Here is a 20,391-nt window from a genome sequence, read left to right as displayed (position 1 = left end):
GTAAGAGAGTCAAGTGGAGGTTTCCAGGGTAGTGCAGAAGTTGTCATATGCTGAACCAGTGAAGAAAGCAGAGGAAGATGGGTCAAGGGGGAGTGATCCTGAGAGGAGTGGTGTGAGTACTGGTACAGATCTAGTACAGAGGGATAGGCCAACAAGTGATATATGTTTCAGTAAGATTGGATTTTTTGCATTTATAGCAATGGTTATCAACTGTACTGCAGGAATAGAATGTAAGTTGTACACAATTTAGATTGTGTTGGCAGATGCAGAGAGGTATTTGGGTGTGTGAGACTTGACATCAGAAGAGTTACAGGGTGGGTTAAGTGGTGGTGTCCCATCCTTTCAGGTTGTTGGCATGAGGTCGGACTAAATGTGTTGTTATGAGTTAAAAACATTTAGACTACGTTACCCAGCAGGCTATGCGGATGGTTAAGGAATGCCTGGCATGGCTAAACATGAAGTTTTCTAGCTGAAGTACATGTTCATTAAAAGTAGTTAAACCTACGCTCCAGTTTGTCATTATATAAGGAACAAACATAACATGGTGTCAGATTGGTAGTCGCTATGACAAAGAGAAAAGAAAGGAGTAACTCTGCAAATTTCCGCGACGAAAATGGAACATTCTACCACAAGTCAAGTGAGGTGAGTAGTCGAAGATGCTAGCTTGCAAGAGCGAGGACAACGAGCCGCAGCAGCGAGAGTGACAGCAGCGAGAGGGAGGCTGCATTGGAATCTGTTGACGAGCAAGTTGATGAGCAACATACTGAAGTAAGAGAAATTGACACTGTTCTTGTTCTCCGTCATGGATAGGCTTAGTCCTCCTACTCCTATGCAGTTAACAGGCAATTTAGCTGACAATTGGAAACGTTTCAAGCAGAGATTCAAAATCTACCTAGCAGGCACCTAGTGGTGCAGGGGGAGATGATGACAAATTGAAAGCTTCCATTTTTCTGCATGTTATTGGAGAGGATGCATTGGACATTTACAATAGCTAGATTTAACTTTGGATAAAGCAGTGAATGTGTGTCGAGCAGCTGAAACCACAGCTAAAGAGCTGTGCAGGGAAGGGACGTCAGTGTATGTAATAAAAAGAGAGGAGCAATACACACACACACACACACACACACCTTACAAAACAAAAACAAGCAAAATAGAGAAATCAAAACACTACATGTGGAAAATGTGGATTCATCCACAAGCCAAAAAAATGCCCTCCATATGGCAAATCATGTAACAACTGTAGTAAAAAAAAATATTAAAAATTCTCAGAATGCTGCAAAGCTGAGGCTACTAAGAAAAAGGTTCACACAGTCGAGGAGATGGAAGAATTCTTTGTTGATTCTGTGGAAATATGCAATGCAGTAAATGCTGATTGGATTGTGCCATTGAAGGTGAATGAAACTACAATACCATTCAAGCTTGATACTGGAGCACAGGTAAACCTGTTGTCGCTGGATGACTACAAAACACTGAAGGTGAAGAGCAAAATACACCCTGTGAAAATTAAGGTTACTGGTTATACTGGGGAGAACATACCAGTCAAAGGTAGCTGCATAGTAACTTTACAGCACAAAGGAAAACAGTTCAGAGCACAGCTGCTGATTGTGGAAAAGAGTGTACAGCCTATTCTAGGAATCAATGCATGTGAAAAGCTCCATTCGTTGAAAAGAGTATGTAGTGACAGACTGAAAATGACCAAGAATCACTACTGGCTGAGTATGAGGATGTGTTTGAGGGTCTGTCTTGGAGGTTTACCAGGAGAACACAAAATATGTACTGATGACAAAATGACTCCAGTTGTGCATGCATGCAGAAAAGTTCCCTTTGCACTGAGGAAAAAGCTCAAAGAGGAACTCGGACGCACGGAAAAGATGGACGTCATCACAAAAATGGATGATCCTACAGACTGGGTAAGCTCACTGGTTATTGTGGTGAAAAAGAACGGCGATCTCAGGATATGTCTAGACCCGAGAGATCTCAACGAAGCAATCAAGAGAGAGCATTTCAAGTTGCCAACCAGAGAAGAGATAATGTTGCAGTTTGCTGGAGCAAAGGGGTTCAGCTTGATGCCTCATCAGGATTCTGGCAAGTGAAGCTAGATGATGCAAGCTCAAGGCTATGCACATTCAACACACCTGAGGGCAGGTACAGATTTCTTCTACCATATGGGATTCTCTCAGCGCCAGAGGTCTACCACAAGACAATCCACATGATCTTCGAGCACATTCCAGGAGTGGAGACTATGATGGATGACATCATCGTCTGGGGGTCCACAAAATAAGAAAATGATGCGAGAGTGAGACAAGTGCTGGACCTGACACGGAAAGTCAACCTAAAACTAAACAAGGACAAATGCGAGTTTGGTGTGAAAACACTTACCTTTGTGGGAGATGTACTTTGAGGACGGAGTCAAACCAGACCAGAGGAAAACATCAGCCATCAACAACATGGAACGTCCGAAGAACAAGGACGACGTGAGACGCTTCATGGGCATGATCACCTACCTTACAAAGTTCATACCTCAACTGTCAGCACAGTCCGGTCCACTCAGATGTCTTCGGGAACAGAAAAAGGAATGGGAATGGTCCCATGAACAGGAAAACTGCTTCAAAAACCTAAAGAAGACAATCACAGAAGAGCCAGTGCTCAGGTTCTATGATCCAGAGAAAAGCAAGGATTTCTGCAGACGCGTCACAGTTTGGCCTGGGAGCAGTTCTTTTGCAACAGCATGACGACACATGGCAACCTGTTGATTATGTGTCCAGAGCCTTGAAAGGCGCAGAGAAAAAGTATGCACGAATAGAGAAAGAACTACTGGCAAGCACATACGCTTGCGAACGGTTTCACCAATACGTCTACGGACGAGACTTCGAAGTAGAAACCGACCACAAACCATTGGTGTCAATCATGTCTAAGCCACTGAATGATTGTCCAATGAGAATCCAGAGAATGTTGATCAGACTGCAAAAGTATGATGTGAAGATGATCAATACCCCGGGAAAGTTCATGTTCCACTCTTTCTCGAGCAGTCGACAAGGAGAGCTTTGACACACAGAAAAACGCTGCGATTCAGGCCTACCTCGACATGATCGTAGCATCACTTCCTGTGTCTTCTGAGAGAGTGGAGCAGATCAAAAGAGAGACTGCAGCTGACCGAACAATGACAGAGTTGAAAGAAATAACACTGATAGGATGGCCTGCACAGAAAAACTGTCCAAGGAGAATACAGGATTACTGGATGTGCAGAGCAGAGCTCACCGTTGTGGATGACATAGTGTTCAAAGGCAACAAGATTGTCATTCCCATGACACTACGCAAAGAAATGCTACAGAAAATACAGACGAGCATGAGAAGTAATGTACTGGCCAAGAATGAACCAGGAAATCAGCCAGGCCACTACTTCATGTGAACTGTGTTTGACCTACAGGCCAAAGCAGCAAGCAGAGCCGCAAATACCTCATCCAGTACCCACAGACCCTACTACAAAATTGTCAAAGGTCTGATGAAAAAGGCACACGATGGAAAGAAACAAAAACAGAGACACAACAAAAGTGCAAGACACTTACCTGAACTGAAACCTGGAGATCATGTACGACTCCGAGACATCACTACAGGAACCTGGATGCAGCAAGGGTGTGTACAGAGCGAAGTTGCACCTCGATCCTATGAGATCCAAACGGAGCATGGATCACAACTGAGACGAAACAGAGTGGATCTAAGGCTGCAGCCATTCACTCAAGGGACTGAGGATCATCAGGAGGATACTGCTGAAGCGTCAAATGCCTTTAGAAATGGACAATTCAGTCAGAACACCCTGACTGACAATGAACGCTGTCAGAGCCCCTGAAATGCTTATGGAGAATTGCTAAAAAAATAAATAAAAGGGGCACCTGGACCGAATGTTTTCTTATTGTGAAAAGAAATAGAGCCACAATAGAGTATTGTTGGACAGACTATATTTAGTTGAAAAGAATTGGGGGAAAGAAATGTGTTTTATTGAAAATTGCATGTTATGCAGGTTGAGTAAACAAATGTGATGTGACATGTATAGTTATATAGAAAAGTAGTTTTATTTTACAGGAAAGAAGATGTGTTGTTATGTGTTAATAACATTTAGACTACGTTACCCAGCAGGCTATGCGGATGGTTAAGGAATGCATGGCTAAACATGCATGGCTAAACATGGAGTTTTCTAGCTGAAGTATATGTTCATTAAAAGTAGTTAAACCTACGCCCCAGTTTGTCATTATATAAGGAATAAACATAACACTAAATAGATTTAAATAGTGGAGTAGGGTGGTGTTATTTTTTTTGCTGCGGTCCGATTAGGCCGCCGAGAGTGGCTCGCTTGTGGGCGTGCTGGCAGCATATGACAGCACGTTCGGTCGTACGTTAAGAATTCAGCATAGCAAATTTGTATGAAGGTCTGGTTATTAAATGGGTAAATAGTCTATTCTCCATTTCATGAATTTATTCACAGGTAATATGCTCTAAAACACTCAGGTGACAAACTTTGCTGCCTTGTTTACAATCATCCACATGGCTGGGAGAACATATTAAAGTAAGTAAATACATTTAGAAAACAATGTATTATTAGCTAACTAGCTACAGTGCCATGTTTTTTTTGTCATAAAGATAATTAACAAAAATCGCTATTTAGCAAGCTAGCTGACTAGCTAACATTAGCCAGCTAGCTGGCTAGCTTTATGGGTGTTGTGACATGTGTATGAAATTGTAATTCTGGTTGTTTAATGTTTTAGGGACTCCTGAAACAACCAGCTAACCAGGCTGTCTTCTTGTGAAACAGTGGATGTAAAAAAAAATCTAGCTAGCTAAAATTTTTACTGTGAATGTAATGTACAATTTTGTAAGCTTGCCTTGCTGATATTTGCCATGCAATGCAGCTGAAGTAACATAGCTAGCTAACTATTGTCTTGCTTATTGTGCAGTGGAGGATAAAAAAATACCTATATGCCTATGGTTGTGTAGCTAGCTATGTAGCCAATCTGTGTATGGACCGTAAAATGTTTGGTATACACATTAGTTCAGAACCTAGCTAAGAACCTCAGCTATCATAGCCAGTTGCTATACTGAATTATTGACGCACAGTCGAACGTGCTGCCATATACTGCCACAAGTGAGCCACTCTAGGCAGCCTAAGCGGCACGCTGCAATTTACAGTGTAAGGAGCGCAGGTTTGAGAAGTGAGTGAATCCAGAGAGAAATAGCAATGGCGTCTTTTTTGTAGGCACTAACTCTGCCATGGTTCGTTGAACAAAGCCTATGTGGAAATGAATGATGTTTTTATAGGATTTTACGATAAACGCCGAAAATAAGGTATGAGGTCAACAAGTTGTGGAGATCTTATACGTTTTGTTCTATGAGAATCTTCATCAGCTAGTCGCATTTTGTGAATATGTAGCATATGTGATTCCGAAAAGCAAAGGCTTCAAAATTCATAACGGTCAGGTTAACTTATTGATATTATCTCGTAGAACAAAATGTATACCATCTCCTTAGCTTGTGTCAACCTTATACCCTATTTTTGACATTTATCCCAAAACCCTATTCTTTCCCCCATTCATTTTCACCATAGGAATGCTGAACGAGCAAGAGGTTAGAACTTCAAGCTGGCTCTCTAAGGCGCTGACATAAAGCGCTCGGCGGACATGGTGGCCCTTCCATTTTCAATGAAGCCTAGGCAGTGGTGATATTCATTTCAAGGACAATGACCGCGTCCGAGAGCATCAAAGTGACTGCCGATTGACGGATTAACAAATTACCTTGCATCATAAATAACAACTCATTATTCTTTTGTAAGTCGGTCACAATTTACCCATGATACCTTGCTGTTTTGATCCTCTCCAACACAGCCCTTTGGCTTCTGCTCTACATTGTTGACCAATCCCAGTAGATAACATAGCCTGACGATTCACCATGCATGCCATGTGTAGCTGAAGAAGCTCATTCATATTATCCTATCATGCGTTGGCTAATTATTGGGCCTAATAGGCTACTGCAGTAAATTGATCATCACCAGTCAATGTTATCACACCATCGCCCGCTTTATGTCTTTCAAACTCCCCACCAGTTATTTTCTAATTTCCTTAATTTTGTGGCTAGAGTCAAATACTTTCTGTGGCACACACTACTGGTCAATTCTGGCTGGCAGGAGCTTTTCGGCACACATTAAATCATGATCATTCTATAGTTGTCTGACATCAAACGTTTCCCTGTTAATCACAAAGCTTAACAGAAGATGTTTAAGGCATTTTATCTCTCCATTTAAATACAGTCTCACTTAAACTACAAATCTGTCTTCAGCCAAAATAACTGGTGGGGCGTTTGAAAGGAAATAAAGCGGGTGATGGTGTGATGAAGACCGATTTGATTCTGATTTACTGCAGTAGCCTATTAGGCAATTAGCCAACGAATGATGGGTTAATATGAATGAGCTTCTTCAGCTCCACACAACCTCTCCTTTTCAGATGAGCCTGTGTGCAATTCATTCAGGTCAGATTTCTTAACATGATTGGAAGGAGCAGATTCTAAGTTACAGCGACCTACAAACAAACAAAAATCACACTTTTTTTGTTATGACAGCGGTTCTGTTCCCGTGACACTTAAGTTGATTGTTATATTCCATTATTTTCTTACTTTAAAATATGTGTGTTGACTGATCAGTGCAGGGGCATGTGTCTTGTCTGTTTAATGAACAAAATAATGAACTATTGATTTTAATTTGCATGGCACAGCCATGCAGCCAATAAGCTGCACAGACCAGTAACATCATTAAACTCAAAATATGCTATTCTATTTTTCTTAGTCTTATGTTTCTTAGAACCTGCTTAAAATAATTCATAATGGATTGCTTTGTGATGGTGTATATTCAATGGATTTATTCAAATAGACTCCCACCCACATCAGTATATACTCCCATTGATAACCAATAGGTGCCGGCATGCGAACAGGATGCATAAAAGGCTTATGCTGGCAAGAATGTGGTAAAAATGGAGCTGTTTGAAAGGTGCTCATATAAACATTGGCCCCAAAAAATGTTTTGCATCAATTCTGTCTGAACAGTGTATAAGAGAAAAGTGGGTAGACTATTGGACTACTTACCTCGAAGCCCCCTGTTTATATAAGGATAGATGGTATATTCCACTAGCACAGGCTTCCTGACACAGATGGTATATAAGGCAGTTGGTTGCAGCCCTCCTGCTTGGAAGGAGGGGGAAAGTAGGCCTATGTTAGGTTTACATTATGTCAACTTTTATTAAATGTTGGTATTGAGCACATGAATGCCAATGCAGTCAATGATTACTCTAGGCACATTTATTTTTTTAAGTGCTTTCCTCACCATCTTAAATAAGCATGCCCCATTCAAAAAATTTAGAACTAAAAACAGATTTGGCCCTTGGCTCACCCCAGACTTGACTGCCCTTGACCAGCACAAAAACATCCTGTGGCGTACTGCATTAGCATCGAATAGGCTCCGTGATATGCAACTTTTCAGGGAAGTCAGGAACCAATATACACGGTCAGTTAGGAAACCTAGGGCTAGCTTTTTCAAATAGAAATTTGCATCCTGTAGCACTAATTCCAAAAAGTTTTGGAACACTGAAGTCCATGGAGAATAAGGGCACCTCCTCCCAGCTGATGTTATGAAAGAGCTGTAAAATCTGGATCCCTACAAATCATCTGGGCTAGACAATCTGTATCCTCTCTTTCTAAAATGATCCGCTGAAATTGTTGCAACCCCTATTACTAGCCTGTTCAACCTCTTTCTTATCGTCTGAGATTCCCGAAGATTGGAAAGCTGCCGCGGTCATCCCCCTCTTCAAAAGGGGAGACACTCTAGACCCAAACTGCTATAGACCTATATGCATCCTGCCCTGCCTTAAACTCTTCGAAAGCCAAGTTAAACAGATCACCGACCATTTCGAAACCCGCCGTACCTTCTCCACTATGCAATCTGGTTTTCGAGCTGGCCATGGGTGCACCTCAGCCACGCTCAAGGTCCTAAACGATATCATAACCGCCATCGATAAAAGACAGTACTGTGCAGCCGTCTTCAACGACCTGGCCAAGGCTTTCGACTCTGTCAATCACCGCATTCTTATCGACAGACTCGATAGCTTTGGTTTCTCAAGTGACTGCCTCGCCTGGTTCACTAACTACTTCTCAGATAGAGTTCAGTCTGTCAAATCGGAGGGCCTGTTGTCCGGACCTCTGCCAGTCTCTATGGGGGTGCCACAGGGTTACATTTTTGGGCTGACTCTTCTCTGTATATATCAATGAAGTCACTCTTGCTGCTGGTGATTCTCTGATCAACCTCTACACATAAGACTTAATTCTGTATACATCTGACCCTTCTTTAGACACTTTATTAACAAACCTCCAAACAAGCTTCAATGCCATACAACACTCCTTCCGTGGCCTCCAACTGCTTTTAAATGCTAGTAAAACTAAATGCATGCTCTTCAACCGATAGCTGCCCGCCCGACTAGCATCACTACTCTGGACGGTTCTGACTTAGAATATGTGGACAACTACAAATACCTAGGTGTCTGGCTAGACTGTAAACTCTCCTTCCAGACTCACATTAAGCATCTCCAATACAAAATTAAATCTAGAATCGGCTTCCTATTTCGCAACAAAGCCTCCTCTCATGCTGCCAAACATACCCTCGTAAAACTGACTATCCTACTGATCCTCGACTTCGGCGATGTCATTTACAAAATAGCCTCCAACACTCTACTAGGCAAATTGGATGTAGTCTATCACAGTGCCATCCGTTTTGTCACCAAAGCTCCACATACTACCCACCACTGCGACCTGTATGCTCTTGTTGGCTGGCCCTCGCTACGCATTCGTCGCCAAACCCACTGGCTCCAGGTCATCTATAAGTCTTTGCTAGGTAAAGCACTGCCTTATCTCACCATAGCAACACCCACCCGTAGCACGTGTTCCAACAGGTATATTTCACTGGTCATCCCCAAAGCCAACACCTACTTTGGATGCCTTTCCTTCCAGTTCTCTGCTGCCAATGACTGGAACAAATTGCAAAAATCACTGAAGCTGGAGTCTTATAACTTCCTCACTACCTTTAAGCATCAGCTGTCAGAGCAGCTTACTGATCACTGTACACAGCCCATCTGTAAATAGCACACCCAACTACCTCATCCACATATTGTTCTTTGTTGTTGTTGCACCCCAGTATCTCTACTTGCACATCTATCACTCCAGTGTTAATGCTAAATTGTATTTATTTCGCCTAAATGGCCTATTTATTGACTCCCTAATCTTACATTTGCACACACTGTACAGTACATATATTTTTTCTATTGTTATTGACTGTATGTTTGTTGTTTTTGTCACACTGCTTTGCTTTATCTTGGCCAGGTCGCAGTTGTAAATGAGAACTTGTTCTCAACTGGTCTACCTGGTTAAATAAAGGTGAAATAAAACAATTCCATGGGAACAGAATTACACTGAGACTCCATTTTGTCACTTAAATGTATGCCAAACAAAAAACATTTATTTGAAATGTTAATAACAAACCATACAACTATGCACTGACTACTTTGAACAAGTTACTCAGTAAAACAAACAAGAAACATTTACTGGAAAAACTGTCCAGATGCAAAGTTTGGTAACAGAATTAGTTTTATTCGACTAGCATCACTACTCTGGACGGTTCTGTTTCTATGCAGCAATTTGACCATAAAAGCCTGATTCACATTTACTTGAACTCTGTGAGGTGCAGTTAATTGCCAATTCCTGAGGCTGGTAAATCTAATGAACTTATCCTCTGCAGCAGATGTAACTCTGGGTCTTCCCTTTCCTGTGGCGGTCCTCATGAGAACCAGTTTCATCATAGCGCTTGATGGTTTTTGTGACTGCACTTGAAGAAACTTTCAAAGTTCTTGAAACGTTCCGGATTGACTGACCTTCATGTCTTAAAGTATTGATGGCATATCATTTCTCTTTGCTTATTTTAGCTGTTATTGCCATAATATGGACTTGGTCTTTTACCAAATAGGGCTATCTTCTGTATACCACCCCTACCTTGTCACAACACAACTGATTGGCTCAAATGCATTAAGGAAAGAAAATCCACAAATGAACTTTTAACAAGGCACAGCTGTTAAAACCTCTCTGGGATATGTAGAGTCCCACCTCGCCAACAGCCAGTGAAAGTGCAGGGCGCCAAATTCAAAACAGAAATCTCACAATTAAAATTCCTCAAGCATACAAGTATTTTACACCATTTTAAAGATAACATTCTCGTTAATCCAGCCACAGACTGATTTCAAAAATGCTTTACAGCGAAAGCACCACAAACAATTATGTTAGGTCACCACCAACTCACAGAAAAACAGCCATTTTGCCAGCCAAAGAGAGGAGTCACAAAAAGCACAAATAGAGGTACAAATTAATCACTAACCTTTCAGATGACACTCATAGGACTTCATGTTACACTTGTGTTTTGTTCGATAAAGTGCATATTTATATTAAAAAAAATCTCTTTACATTGGCGCGTTACGTTCAGTAGTTCTAAAACATGCGGTGATTGTGCAGAGAGCCATATCTATTTACAGGTATACTCATAAATGTTGATGAAAATACAACTGTTATACATGAAATTAGAGATACACTTCTCCTTAATGCAACGGCTGTGTGAGATTTAAAACTTTACGGAAAAAGCAAACCATGCAATAATCTGAGTACAGCGTTCAGACAAAGCAGCCAAAAAGATATCCGCCATATTGGGTGGTCGACATTGGGTCAGAAATAGCATTATAAATATTCACTTACCTTTGATCTTCATCAGAATGCACTCCCAGGAATCGCAGTTCCACAATAAATGGTTGTTTTGTTTGATAAATGTCCATTTATGTCCAAATAGCTTATTTTGTTAGGGAGTTTGGTAAACAAATACAAAAGCGCGTTCAGGTCCAGCCGAACGGACAAAAAGTTCAAAAAGTTCCGCTACAGCCCGTAGAAACGTGTCAAACTAAGTATAGAATCAATCTTTAGGATGTTATCATAAATCTTCAATAATGTTCCAACCGGAGAATTCCTATGTCTGTAGAAAAGCAATGGAACGAGAGCTAACTCTTGTGACCGCGCCTCTGAGCCTGTGGCAATCTGCCAGACACCTGGCTCATTCCGCTCTCATTCGGTCCCACTTCACAGTGGAATCCTCAAACAAAGTGCAACATAACCAATATCCCACTGTATCTACAATAGGGGCCGAGTTTAAAAAAAATACAAGCCTTAGATTTCCCACTTCCTGGTTGGATTTTTTTCTCAGGTTCTCACCTGCCATATGAGTTCTGTTATACTCAGACATCATTCAAACAGTTTTAGAAACTTCAGAATGTTTTCTATCCAATACTAATAATATGCATATATTAGCATCTGGGACAGAGTAGCAGGCAGTTTACTCTGGGCACCTTATTCATCCAAGCTACTCAATACTGCCCCCAAGAAGTTATTTCAAATGCATTCCAGGTCACCTCATGAAGGTGGTTGAGAGAATGGCAAGATTGTGCAAAGCTGTCAAGGCAAAGGGTGGCTACTTTGAAGAATCTCAAATATATTTTGATTTAACACTTTTTTGGTTACTACACAATTTCATAGGTGTTATTTCATAGTTATGTCTTCACTATTATTCTACAATGTATTCTACAAATAAAAAAAATAAAAACTTGAATGAGTAGGTGTCCAAACTTTTGACCAGTACTGTACATACATTTTTGCATACATAAACCATGTAATCGGTACATCAAATCTCTTCACATTTATTTTGCAACCGGTATGGCGATGCTGGCAACATTTTTGTCCCCCGAAACTGGTATATATATATATTTTTTTTTTTTCTCCAATTCCTTTCAGCAAATTTGTATCTTTAGAGTTATGGTTTGTTAAACTGTTACGAATCCCTTTTTGCCCAACAGTCTAGGGGAGATGGTAACTCATGCAAATTATAATAGTGAAAAAGTAAAAGTGAGAACGAAATAACCACAGACAACTAAATTACCGTCAAACACATGGTTTATTAGAAAACACACAGTAATTGGGGGGGGGGGGGGGGGGCAGGAAAAGGGGCTGAGCTGGACCCAAGGAAAGAAACAAGCATCCAAAACACCCCTAATCTAGCCTATTTCAACAACAGCTAACAGCCCAGTTCTAACTAGTGTTAACAAAGTTTACCTACGGGTAGTGTATGCCCATGGGCGACTTGTCTTGGTTCCCCCTTTTCCCACCAGCAAACAAACACCATAACCAAAAACAATACTCACAGGTGAGGACAAAGTGATATGGAGGTTCTCAAACAAAAGATAGCTCAATACATAAAGCACGATAGAGAGACATAGTAGTAGATGGTGACCCAGTGTGATCTACAGACATATGGCATTTTTTAAACCAAGGGAAAGGAACTGTGATTGGGTAGGAAACAGGAGGAGGTGTGTCTCCTGATTGATGATTGATTGGTGACTGATTGGGGAGAGGATTTTCACCTGTAAGGGGAGAAGGAGAGAAAAGAACACAGGATACCTGTATTCGTAACATAAACTTTGAAATCAATGGGTTTTGTTTGGTGTACATTTTAAAGTGACATCTCAGCGTAATTCGGTTACCATGGAATAATTGCCTTAAGGATACTTTGTTCCCAAAACTACTTAATTCTTGACTGACATATGTAAAAGTGAAAGGACTGAAAAGGATTTCCTCATGCCTCCTGCAGAGTGCTGTTAGGGGTCAGAGTTGGGAAATTCCCAGTTAACTTCACACATTATCAACGGAATGAGTTGTTCAGGAGTCAGTACCCACTAGGGACAGAGGTCAGTTTAACGTCTAGTTTTGATTTACATTTAGTTGAGTTGTCAACTAACATGAATTCAGAGTGAAATCAACAGAAATGTTCACTATGTCATTGCATTTAGGTTAAACGTTGGGTGAAAAATGACGAAATGCCCTTATATTGATGACTTTTTGTCAATCCAATTAGTTTTCCACGTTGATTAAACATTGTCATGTAGATTTTGGGGGGGTTGAAATCACGTAGAAACAACGTTGATTCACCCAGTTTTTGCCCAGTGGGTAGTTGAATCAGGAGTTGTTCAAGCCTATTTATAGCCTAGCTGTAGATCTATCTGGTGTGATGTATTGTATTCCCCCTCTTACTCTCTCTCAAATTGAAGTTATGCCGCCGCCTTTATCCGTTGTTACACCATCGACAGTAACAAAAAAAAGAAGAAAAAGACTTCATCCCTCATTTTATATTTCCTATGTAGCTAGCCAGGGGATTTCCGTGAACAAAGCAGCCAATCGTGTAGATGTAAACACACTCATTATAGCACACGCGGCTGGTCGCTATTAAATTTGTCAGTGCAGTGAAAGACAAATACATTAGTCCCATGGCAGAGCAACAAGCAAGATAAAATAAAACTAAGTTGTATTATTATTGAGTCGACTGGTTTCTGTTCCTATCAGATGGCGGTGGAAACTGTTCGTGAAGAGGACGTGCTAAATGTGATCTTGTGCCGAACCAGCGCAGGCGGGTGTCTTCAGGGTACTTACCGGAGAACAGAGCTACAGGTGTCAATCAAGCTACTGTCGTCTCGCACTGCAAGTCGAAGGTAAAATTGGCATATCTCAAACTCAAATGCAATGACAAAGTCTCTCTCTCTCAAGTCAAGTCAAATTACTTTATTGGGATGAGAAACATGTTTACATTGCCAAAGTAAGTGGAATAGATAATAAACAAAAGCGAAATAAACAATCAGAAATGAACAGTAAACATTACACTCACAAAAGTTTCTAAATAATAGAGACATTTATTTTAAAAGTGTTATTACTAGCCATGTGCTTATGCTTCACTGGTTGCTCTTTTCTTGTGGCATCAGGTTACAAATATTGCTGCTGTGATGGCACACTGTGGTATTAAACGTAATAGATATGGGAGTTTATCAAAATGTGATTTGTTTTCAAAATCTTTGTGGGCCTGTGTAATCTGAGGGAAATATGTATCTCTAATATGGTCATACATTTGGCAACAGGTTAGGAAGTGCATTTCAGTTTCCACCTCATTTTGTGGGCAGTGGGCACATAGGCAGACCTGGCTCTCGAGAGAAGACAGGCTAGAGCGGCCTCTCTCTCTGATGTGTGTGTGTGTGTTTTGAGGGTTTGTGTGTTTTTATGTGTTTACTGCATATGTGTGTGTATATTCTAAACAGTGAGTGGAGTGAGTGGATGGGAGATGTGGCTGTGGTCAGAAAAGTCCATTCAGAGAGAGTTTTGGTTCCTCTGGGTGTGTACAAGGCCTGGTGTCTGATGGGCCTGCTGTATGACTGGATGCCCGAGGGCTCTCTACACTCTCTACTATACCAGGTCAGTATAATATATGAGTACTAAGTCTAACTAAAATATGAATGTGCATGTATAGTGTGTGGCAGTAGGCTAATTGATGAATCGAACTTGGCTCTGCAACTTTTCCCTTGGTTGCGGCCTACAGTGTACACCGAGTATACCAAACATTAGGAACACCTTCCTAATATTGAGCCCCCCCCCCCCCCCCCCCCCCTTTTGGGTGGTGGACCATTCTTGATAAACACGGGAAACTGTTGAGCAGGAAAAACCCAACAGCGTCACAGTTCTTGACAAACCGATTCGCCTGGCACCTACTACCAAACCCCGTTCAAAGGCACTTAAATATTTTGTCTTGGCCATTCACCCTCTGAATGGCACACATACACAATCCATGTCTCAATTGTCTAAAGGCTTAAAAATCCTTCTTTCACCTGTCTCCTCCCCTTCATCTACACTGATTTAAGTGGATTTAACAATTGACATCAATAAGGGATCATAGCTTTCACCTGGATTCACCTGATCAGTCTATGTCATAGAAAGAGCAGGTGTTCTTAAAGTTGTGTACACTCAGTGTATATCAACAAATTGCTGGTCAGAGCTTCGATAGACACATATAAAGTGAATCAAATAATGCCCTTATTTTGATTGCTTTATTTACAATTCCTGTGTCTTCATGGAGAACAGTGCTGTCCTTTCACCCACATACTGTGTCTGGAAAGCCCCTGGCTGCTGCAAAAAATAGATCTCTCTGTCATCAGCACTATCACTGCCTTATTTACACAAAGAGCTTTTCCTGGTTCAGGAGAAAGTGCCCTGGCTGGAACATAACTTCAGACAGTAGACGTGTGACTTCATTCCACTGCACATGACTTAGACTGTCTGTGGTTAAACTGTGTTTACATACAGTAAGTTGTGTCGTGACCATGTTGAATTCTTTAGCATTTTCAGTTCACAATTTCAACTTTGTGTTGTCATGTGCTTTCCCCCCCCCCCACAAGTCATTCTCAGTTCCCATTTATTTATGATCCATTTTACTGAAGTGAATCGAGTTCATGCTGAATCTGTTGAATGATTGTAACTCTTGTTATCCCTGCCAGACCCAGCTGTATCCAGGTCTACCCATGAGTTTCCGGCTTGGCATCCTATTAGATGTGGCAGAGGGGTTGTGCCACCTCCACTGCATACCACTCCCCCACCAGGCCCTGAAACCCACCAATGTTCTCCTGGACCAGCAGTACCGGGCCAAGGTAGAGAACAGTGACTGATAACTGACCCAGTCCTGCACGACAGAAACAAAAACCTTCTCTCTGAGTAGTGAAACTAATGTGAGAAAGAACTCCATTTGATTGATAGTATATGATCCATGGGATATGGTGTATTGTGAACAGTTACAGGTACATGTGTGTGTTTGAGTCTTGTGTTAGAGCAGGTGTTTTTGTCGGTTTGTGTGTGGATGTTTATGTTCATGTGTGTGGGTCTTCATGTTCCTACTTCCAGTTGAGTGACTGGGGCCTGCCCAGGGAGTGGAGGGTTGGCTCCTCTCTCTCTGCTGGAGAAGGGCCCTGCTTCAGGGACTTGGTGTACCTGTCTCCTGAGGCCCTGACGGGGACCACACCCTCTGTGGAGGCAGACATGTACAGGTGAGGTCACCTTTCACGATCCTGCCACTTCAAACAGTCATATTCACCAATTCATTTTACCAGGTGGGGAAGGAGGGGTTTACCACTTCTACAGATGCCTTTACTAATGATGCCTTTACTATCTTCTCTCTTTAGCTTTGGTGTGCTGCTGTGGGAGACTTTGAACAGAAGACAACCGTGCGGAGGTGTGTCTCTATTTATTTCCGTCTGTTCAAAGAACAGCTCTTGTTTCTATCAGCGGAGACTAGGCTATACCTGGCCGTGTATCATACAGTCTCAATATTGTATTACGTTTAGAATTTGTAACACATCATGTCATTGTCTAAACCCAGGTGAGGATGGGGTTGGTTCAGGCCTGGAGGGTGAGCTGCTACCCAAGAATGTACCCCACTGCCATACACTCTCCCGGCTGATGACCAGCTGCTGGAGCACTAACCCACACAGCCGTCCAACAGCAGAGGGTAAGTCTGTCTGTGAGGGTGAATCAGAGTATGGATATACAATGGTGACGAGAGCAGCTGTGCCTGGACTTTGATCTCTCCCTACAAGACCCCCGTCCTTGACTGGTTACTTACCTGCCTGTTAAGGACAGGTGACAGGCAGAACCACTTGCAGCACCCACTTCCTCTCTGTTCCATATGCCGAGTCTGAGAGATACAATCCCATACCCTACTTCTGCCACTTAGTCAATGAGACTCTTTGAATCTTCTCATCTAAATTGTGTGTACCTGTTTATTTTCTGATGTTAGTCCCTATCCATGTATTTCATTGCTTATGACTGTCATGTGGGTGTTAAAAAAAAAAAGAACTTTTGGTGCCTTATGGTCAATGTGATGTTTACTTGGCAGGACATCTTTCTCATGTCCTCTTCTTTCTCTTGCTCTCTGTCCACAGACTGTGCACTGGAATTGAGGAGCGCCATAGCAACATTTGATCCTGATGCAATGACAAGGGCTACCCTCAGTGTGAGGGAAAGCAAGGTACAGATCATCCTCATTTAATAAGTTCTATTACACTCCGAAGTCCGATTTTCTCCATGTCCACAACCCTGATCTGCTATCAGGTTTTATTTTTGACTGAGGGAATCAGGATATGTTTCATGTGCTTTTAATCTGTCAACAGTTACTACTGAAAACAGTAAATAGACCCGTCACTAATCATGAGCGAACATGTGTATGTGATTTCTGTCCCTTTACCAGGAGAGGGCGCTACATGACTCTAAAACCCATCCTGTGAAGCATATTCCCATTGAGATAAACAACCTAGAGGTGAGCTTGGTTCACATTTTTTGTGTAATTCTGATTGTATGCTTGTGATGTCTATTACATTGAAAACAATATTTACATATCTCATACTAGGCCTGCACTGGTCCCGGAAACACTAAATGTGTGGGCAACAAGACACTGCCCTTTCCACAGACTTCCTACCCTAGTGAAACACTCCCTAGTCCCCCTACAGCCATATATACAGGGGAAGCATCCCAGAGGAGGCACTGTCAGGGTAAGAACTTAAAACTGATCGATAATGAGAGCCGTTTGTGAATGTGCTCAGTTTGTTGTCAGCGAAACCATCCTCTTATTTATCTTCTTTGTTAAGTAATGATTCATTTATACCTTATCGTGGACAGTCTAACAGCAACGTGTCTCTCCTCAGACTGTGTGACTGGCTGTGTGGTGTCTTCCACCAGTCCCAGCAGTGGCCTGGGTCCTGAGCATCCCAGAGGGACAGGAGGCGTCGCCCAGAGACAGAGCCCACCACCCCCACTCTCCTCCAGCCCCTCCAAAGCCCTCAGACAGAGCCCTCTCAACCAGCCCACTGCTAGCTCCCATGGTAGGAAATGTGTTTAAGCTTAGACCACCCACCTATTACCCTGTTTTGTCTGCAAACTTAAGTACAGTCCCAGACTGTAGCTATCTAGAATAGACTTATCTTTTTCCCGCATGTTTCTTAAATGTTGCTGAAAAAGGTGAAGACAAAGTAAAGCAATATGAAAATGAGTAGACGTTACAAACAGTGCCTCCCTCTGTGTGTTTGTATGTGCACAGTAAGCAGTTTTGGGGATTGCTGGTTTCCTGCATGGCCATCCTTTCACAGTCTTATCTTTATCCAATGCGTTTCCTCCCTTGAGGATCTTTGTTTCTCTCTATAAGTTGTCTGTTGTCCCAGTAAATGCTTGGAGTCCAAATATATATATATTTTAAAGCAATACATGGCTACTAGACATTTATGATGGTGATTAATGTGTTGAATAAGAGGGTAACTTGTCGAGTAGGGCTATAAATTTCAATCTTCAGTGAAATAATCTCCTGTACGTATTACTGTCTTTTATATCAGATAGCTACTGATATTTCTCAAGGTCCCCTCTACATGATTTGTGTTTTATACGTGTGTGTGTGAGAGATGTGATATCCTAGTGTTTGTATCATCCCTGAAACTTCACCTTCCCTTCTTGTCAGCAGCTGCACGGTGTGTGTCTCCGACTCCGATGGCGGTGAGCTGTTGTCGTATCCTGCGCGAGAGGCGTGAGGGCATCATTCGAGGCATGACGGAGGGACGACTCAACAACCTACTGGATGTGCTCATCTCACGGCGGGCCCTTCCCCTGGAGGCCTATGAGGTCATCTCTGCCTCTCTGACACTGACCGCTCGCACACGTTCCCTACTGGACACCTGTACCTGTTTAGGGGAACACGCAGCTTCCCTGGTAGCTACCACCCTTGGTATGATGTCCATTGCCACCAATCGTGGCCCCTCACAGATGTCTCACTGAAGGTGGATGGATGGTTATTAGAATGGTGGTTGTGTAGTGAAAGGCCCCTAACCAAATGTATCAAATGTCAATTGAGACTCAAATGTCAATTGAGACTGGAGCCTTGGAGTGAAGAGCTGAGGAACCCTAACCAAATCTAATCTATACTCACTCAAGTCTAATACAGACCACGGTCAGTCAGAGTGAATATACATTGGAGAACCTGAGATTCCTAATTTCATCAGAACAGCTGCAATGACTCATCTATATCCATAGAGATCCATGTTGGGGACACACCTGTCCATGCCTTTGTTAACTCTTGAGTATTCAATCAGAGTGATGCTACCTCTGAAGTTGATGTTAAATAAATGTTTGATTAGAGGAAGCTTCTGTGACAGTCAAATGATAGAAACAATAGTGTTGGAGAGAAACCAATGAAAGTGAATAGCTGTGTGGATGATTCATCTGCTTTGATCATGTTTATGACCCATCACTAGCGATAATGAGTGATAACTACTGAGCTAACACACAGAAAACAGTTTGTTCAATATTAGATGCTACGTTTTCTATGTTGTGTCATGACTTTTGGCCCTCTCTCTGCTCTGTGGGGTTATTATGTGGTGCCACAATCTAGCTCGTCTTTTGACAGCCTGTTTGTAAAGTACATATTGTACAAAACTATATGTTCAACATAGTTTGGATTGTCCTGTTCAGCAGTGTCTGACTTGGTATCTTGTAACAAGATTATTATTTGTTGGTTTATCAGATAAAATAACTGAACTTAAGTCTCATTTTTTGCAGATTGTTTGTGTTTGTATATCTGTTCAATCCTTTAACCTATAGGTCATTGTCACATTCCCCTCAGGGTACCCTTTGATTTTGTTGCCCATCTCGCGCAACAAGCCTTTTAACAGTACATGTCTAATTGCATGTCTGGTCTTAACACAGTACCAATTGTCACACATTGTAAGTACAGTCTAAAGACGTTTATGTACTAAAAGGGTAAAAAAGGGGTCTTGTCAAATGAGAGGCCCAGTGAAGTTTTGGCCATAGTGTACATATTTTTGTTGTTGTTGGTCTGTTCAACATCATGCAGAGAACAGAAAACAGTAATTTCCTCAAAGCACTGTCTGTATGTGAATAGCCTAATGATCTGAATATTTGGAGTTGTATAATAAAGCAAATTAATCTCTAACAACATTAGATCAAGACTCCTCCTTGACACTCAAGCAGCTCTTTTCTTGTTGGTTTTGGAGTTCATGCACTCAGAAACAAAGGAAGATGTTTAATAGAGGCTGTAATTTCCACCCAGTGGTGTAAAGTAGGTCTACTTGTAGAATTGTTGCCTATTACTGTTGCGCTCAAATATATTGCCCACTGGGCACACACACAGTGGGCAATATATATCAATATGTATCAATGATGTTTCCACACAATTTCAATGAAATTACGTTGAACCAATGTAGAATACACGACTGTCATCTGTGCCCAGTGGGTGTTTTCTCATTTCAAAACTGGTTGAATTGCTATTTTCACCCTGACGGCACCTGCAAATTACCACCGGTGAGATAAATTACACAGTAAATGAGAATCAGTTCACTTCCCTCCAACCAAATGAAT

At 41.8% G+C, this 20,391-nt stretch overlaps 1 protein-coding gene across 5 annotated transcripts; it reads left to right on the top strand.

Annotated features, from left to right (window-relative positions):
* The first annotated feature begins 312 nt into the window (after nt 1–312).
* On the top strand, nt 313–19,966 carry LOC110526239 (receptor-interacting serine/threonine-protein kinase 2). Of its 5 annotated transcripts, none has more exons than XM_090238421.1 (12): nt 313–768; nt 13,507–13,652; nt 14,250–14,403; nt 15,480–15,629; nt 15,880–16,022; nt 16,158–16,207; nt 16,355–16,483; nt 16,917–17,002; nt 17,222–17,290; nt 17,381–17,522; nt 17,676–17,852; nt 18,482–19,966. In XM_090238421.1, exons 2-12 carry the CDS (start codon nt 13,507–13,509, stop codon nt 18,790–18,792), a joined length of 1,557 nt encoding a protein of 518 aa, XP_090094547.1. In that variant the 5' UTR covers nt 313–768; the 3' UTR covers nt 18,793–19,966. The 5 variants fall into 5 exon arrangements, with proteins under 5 accessions (XP_090094547.1, XP_021462711.3, XP_090094548.1 ...); XM_021607036.3 differs by having other exon boundaries at nt 422–768; nt 18,479–19,966; XM_090238422.1 differs by lacking the exon at nt 313–768 and adding an exon at nt 12,510–12,854.
* The last annotated feature ends 425 nt before the right edge of the window (nt 19,967–20,391 follow it).

The sequence above is a fragment of the Oncorhynchus mykiss genome, chromosome 6 (assembly GCF_057628025.1).
Source record: "Oncorhynchus mykiss isolate SJ-2025 chromosome 6, ASM5762802v1, whole genome shotgun sequence".
Classification (NCBI taxonomy): domain Eukaryota; kingdom Metazoa; phylum Chordata; class Actinopteri; order Salmoniformes; family Salmonidae; genus Oncorhynchus; species Oncorhynchus mykiss.
Note: the sequence above shows the minus strand (reverse complement) of the source record. Positions and strands in the feature narration are given on the sequence as shown.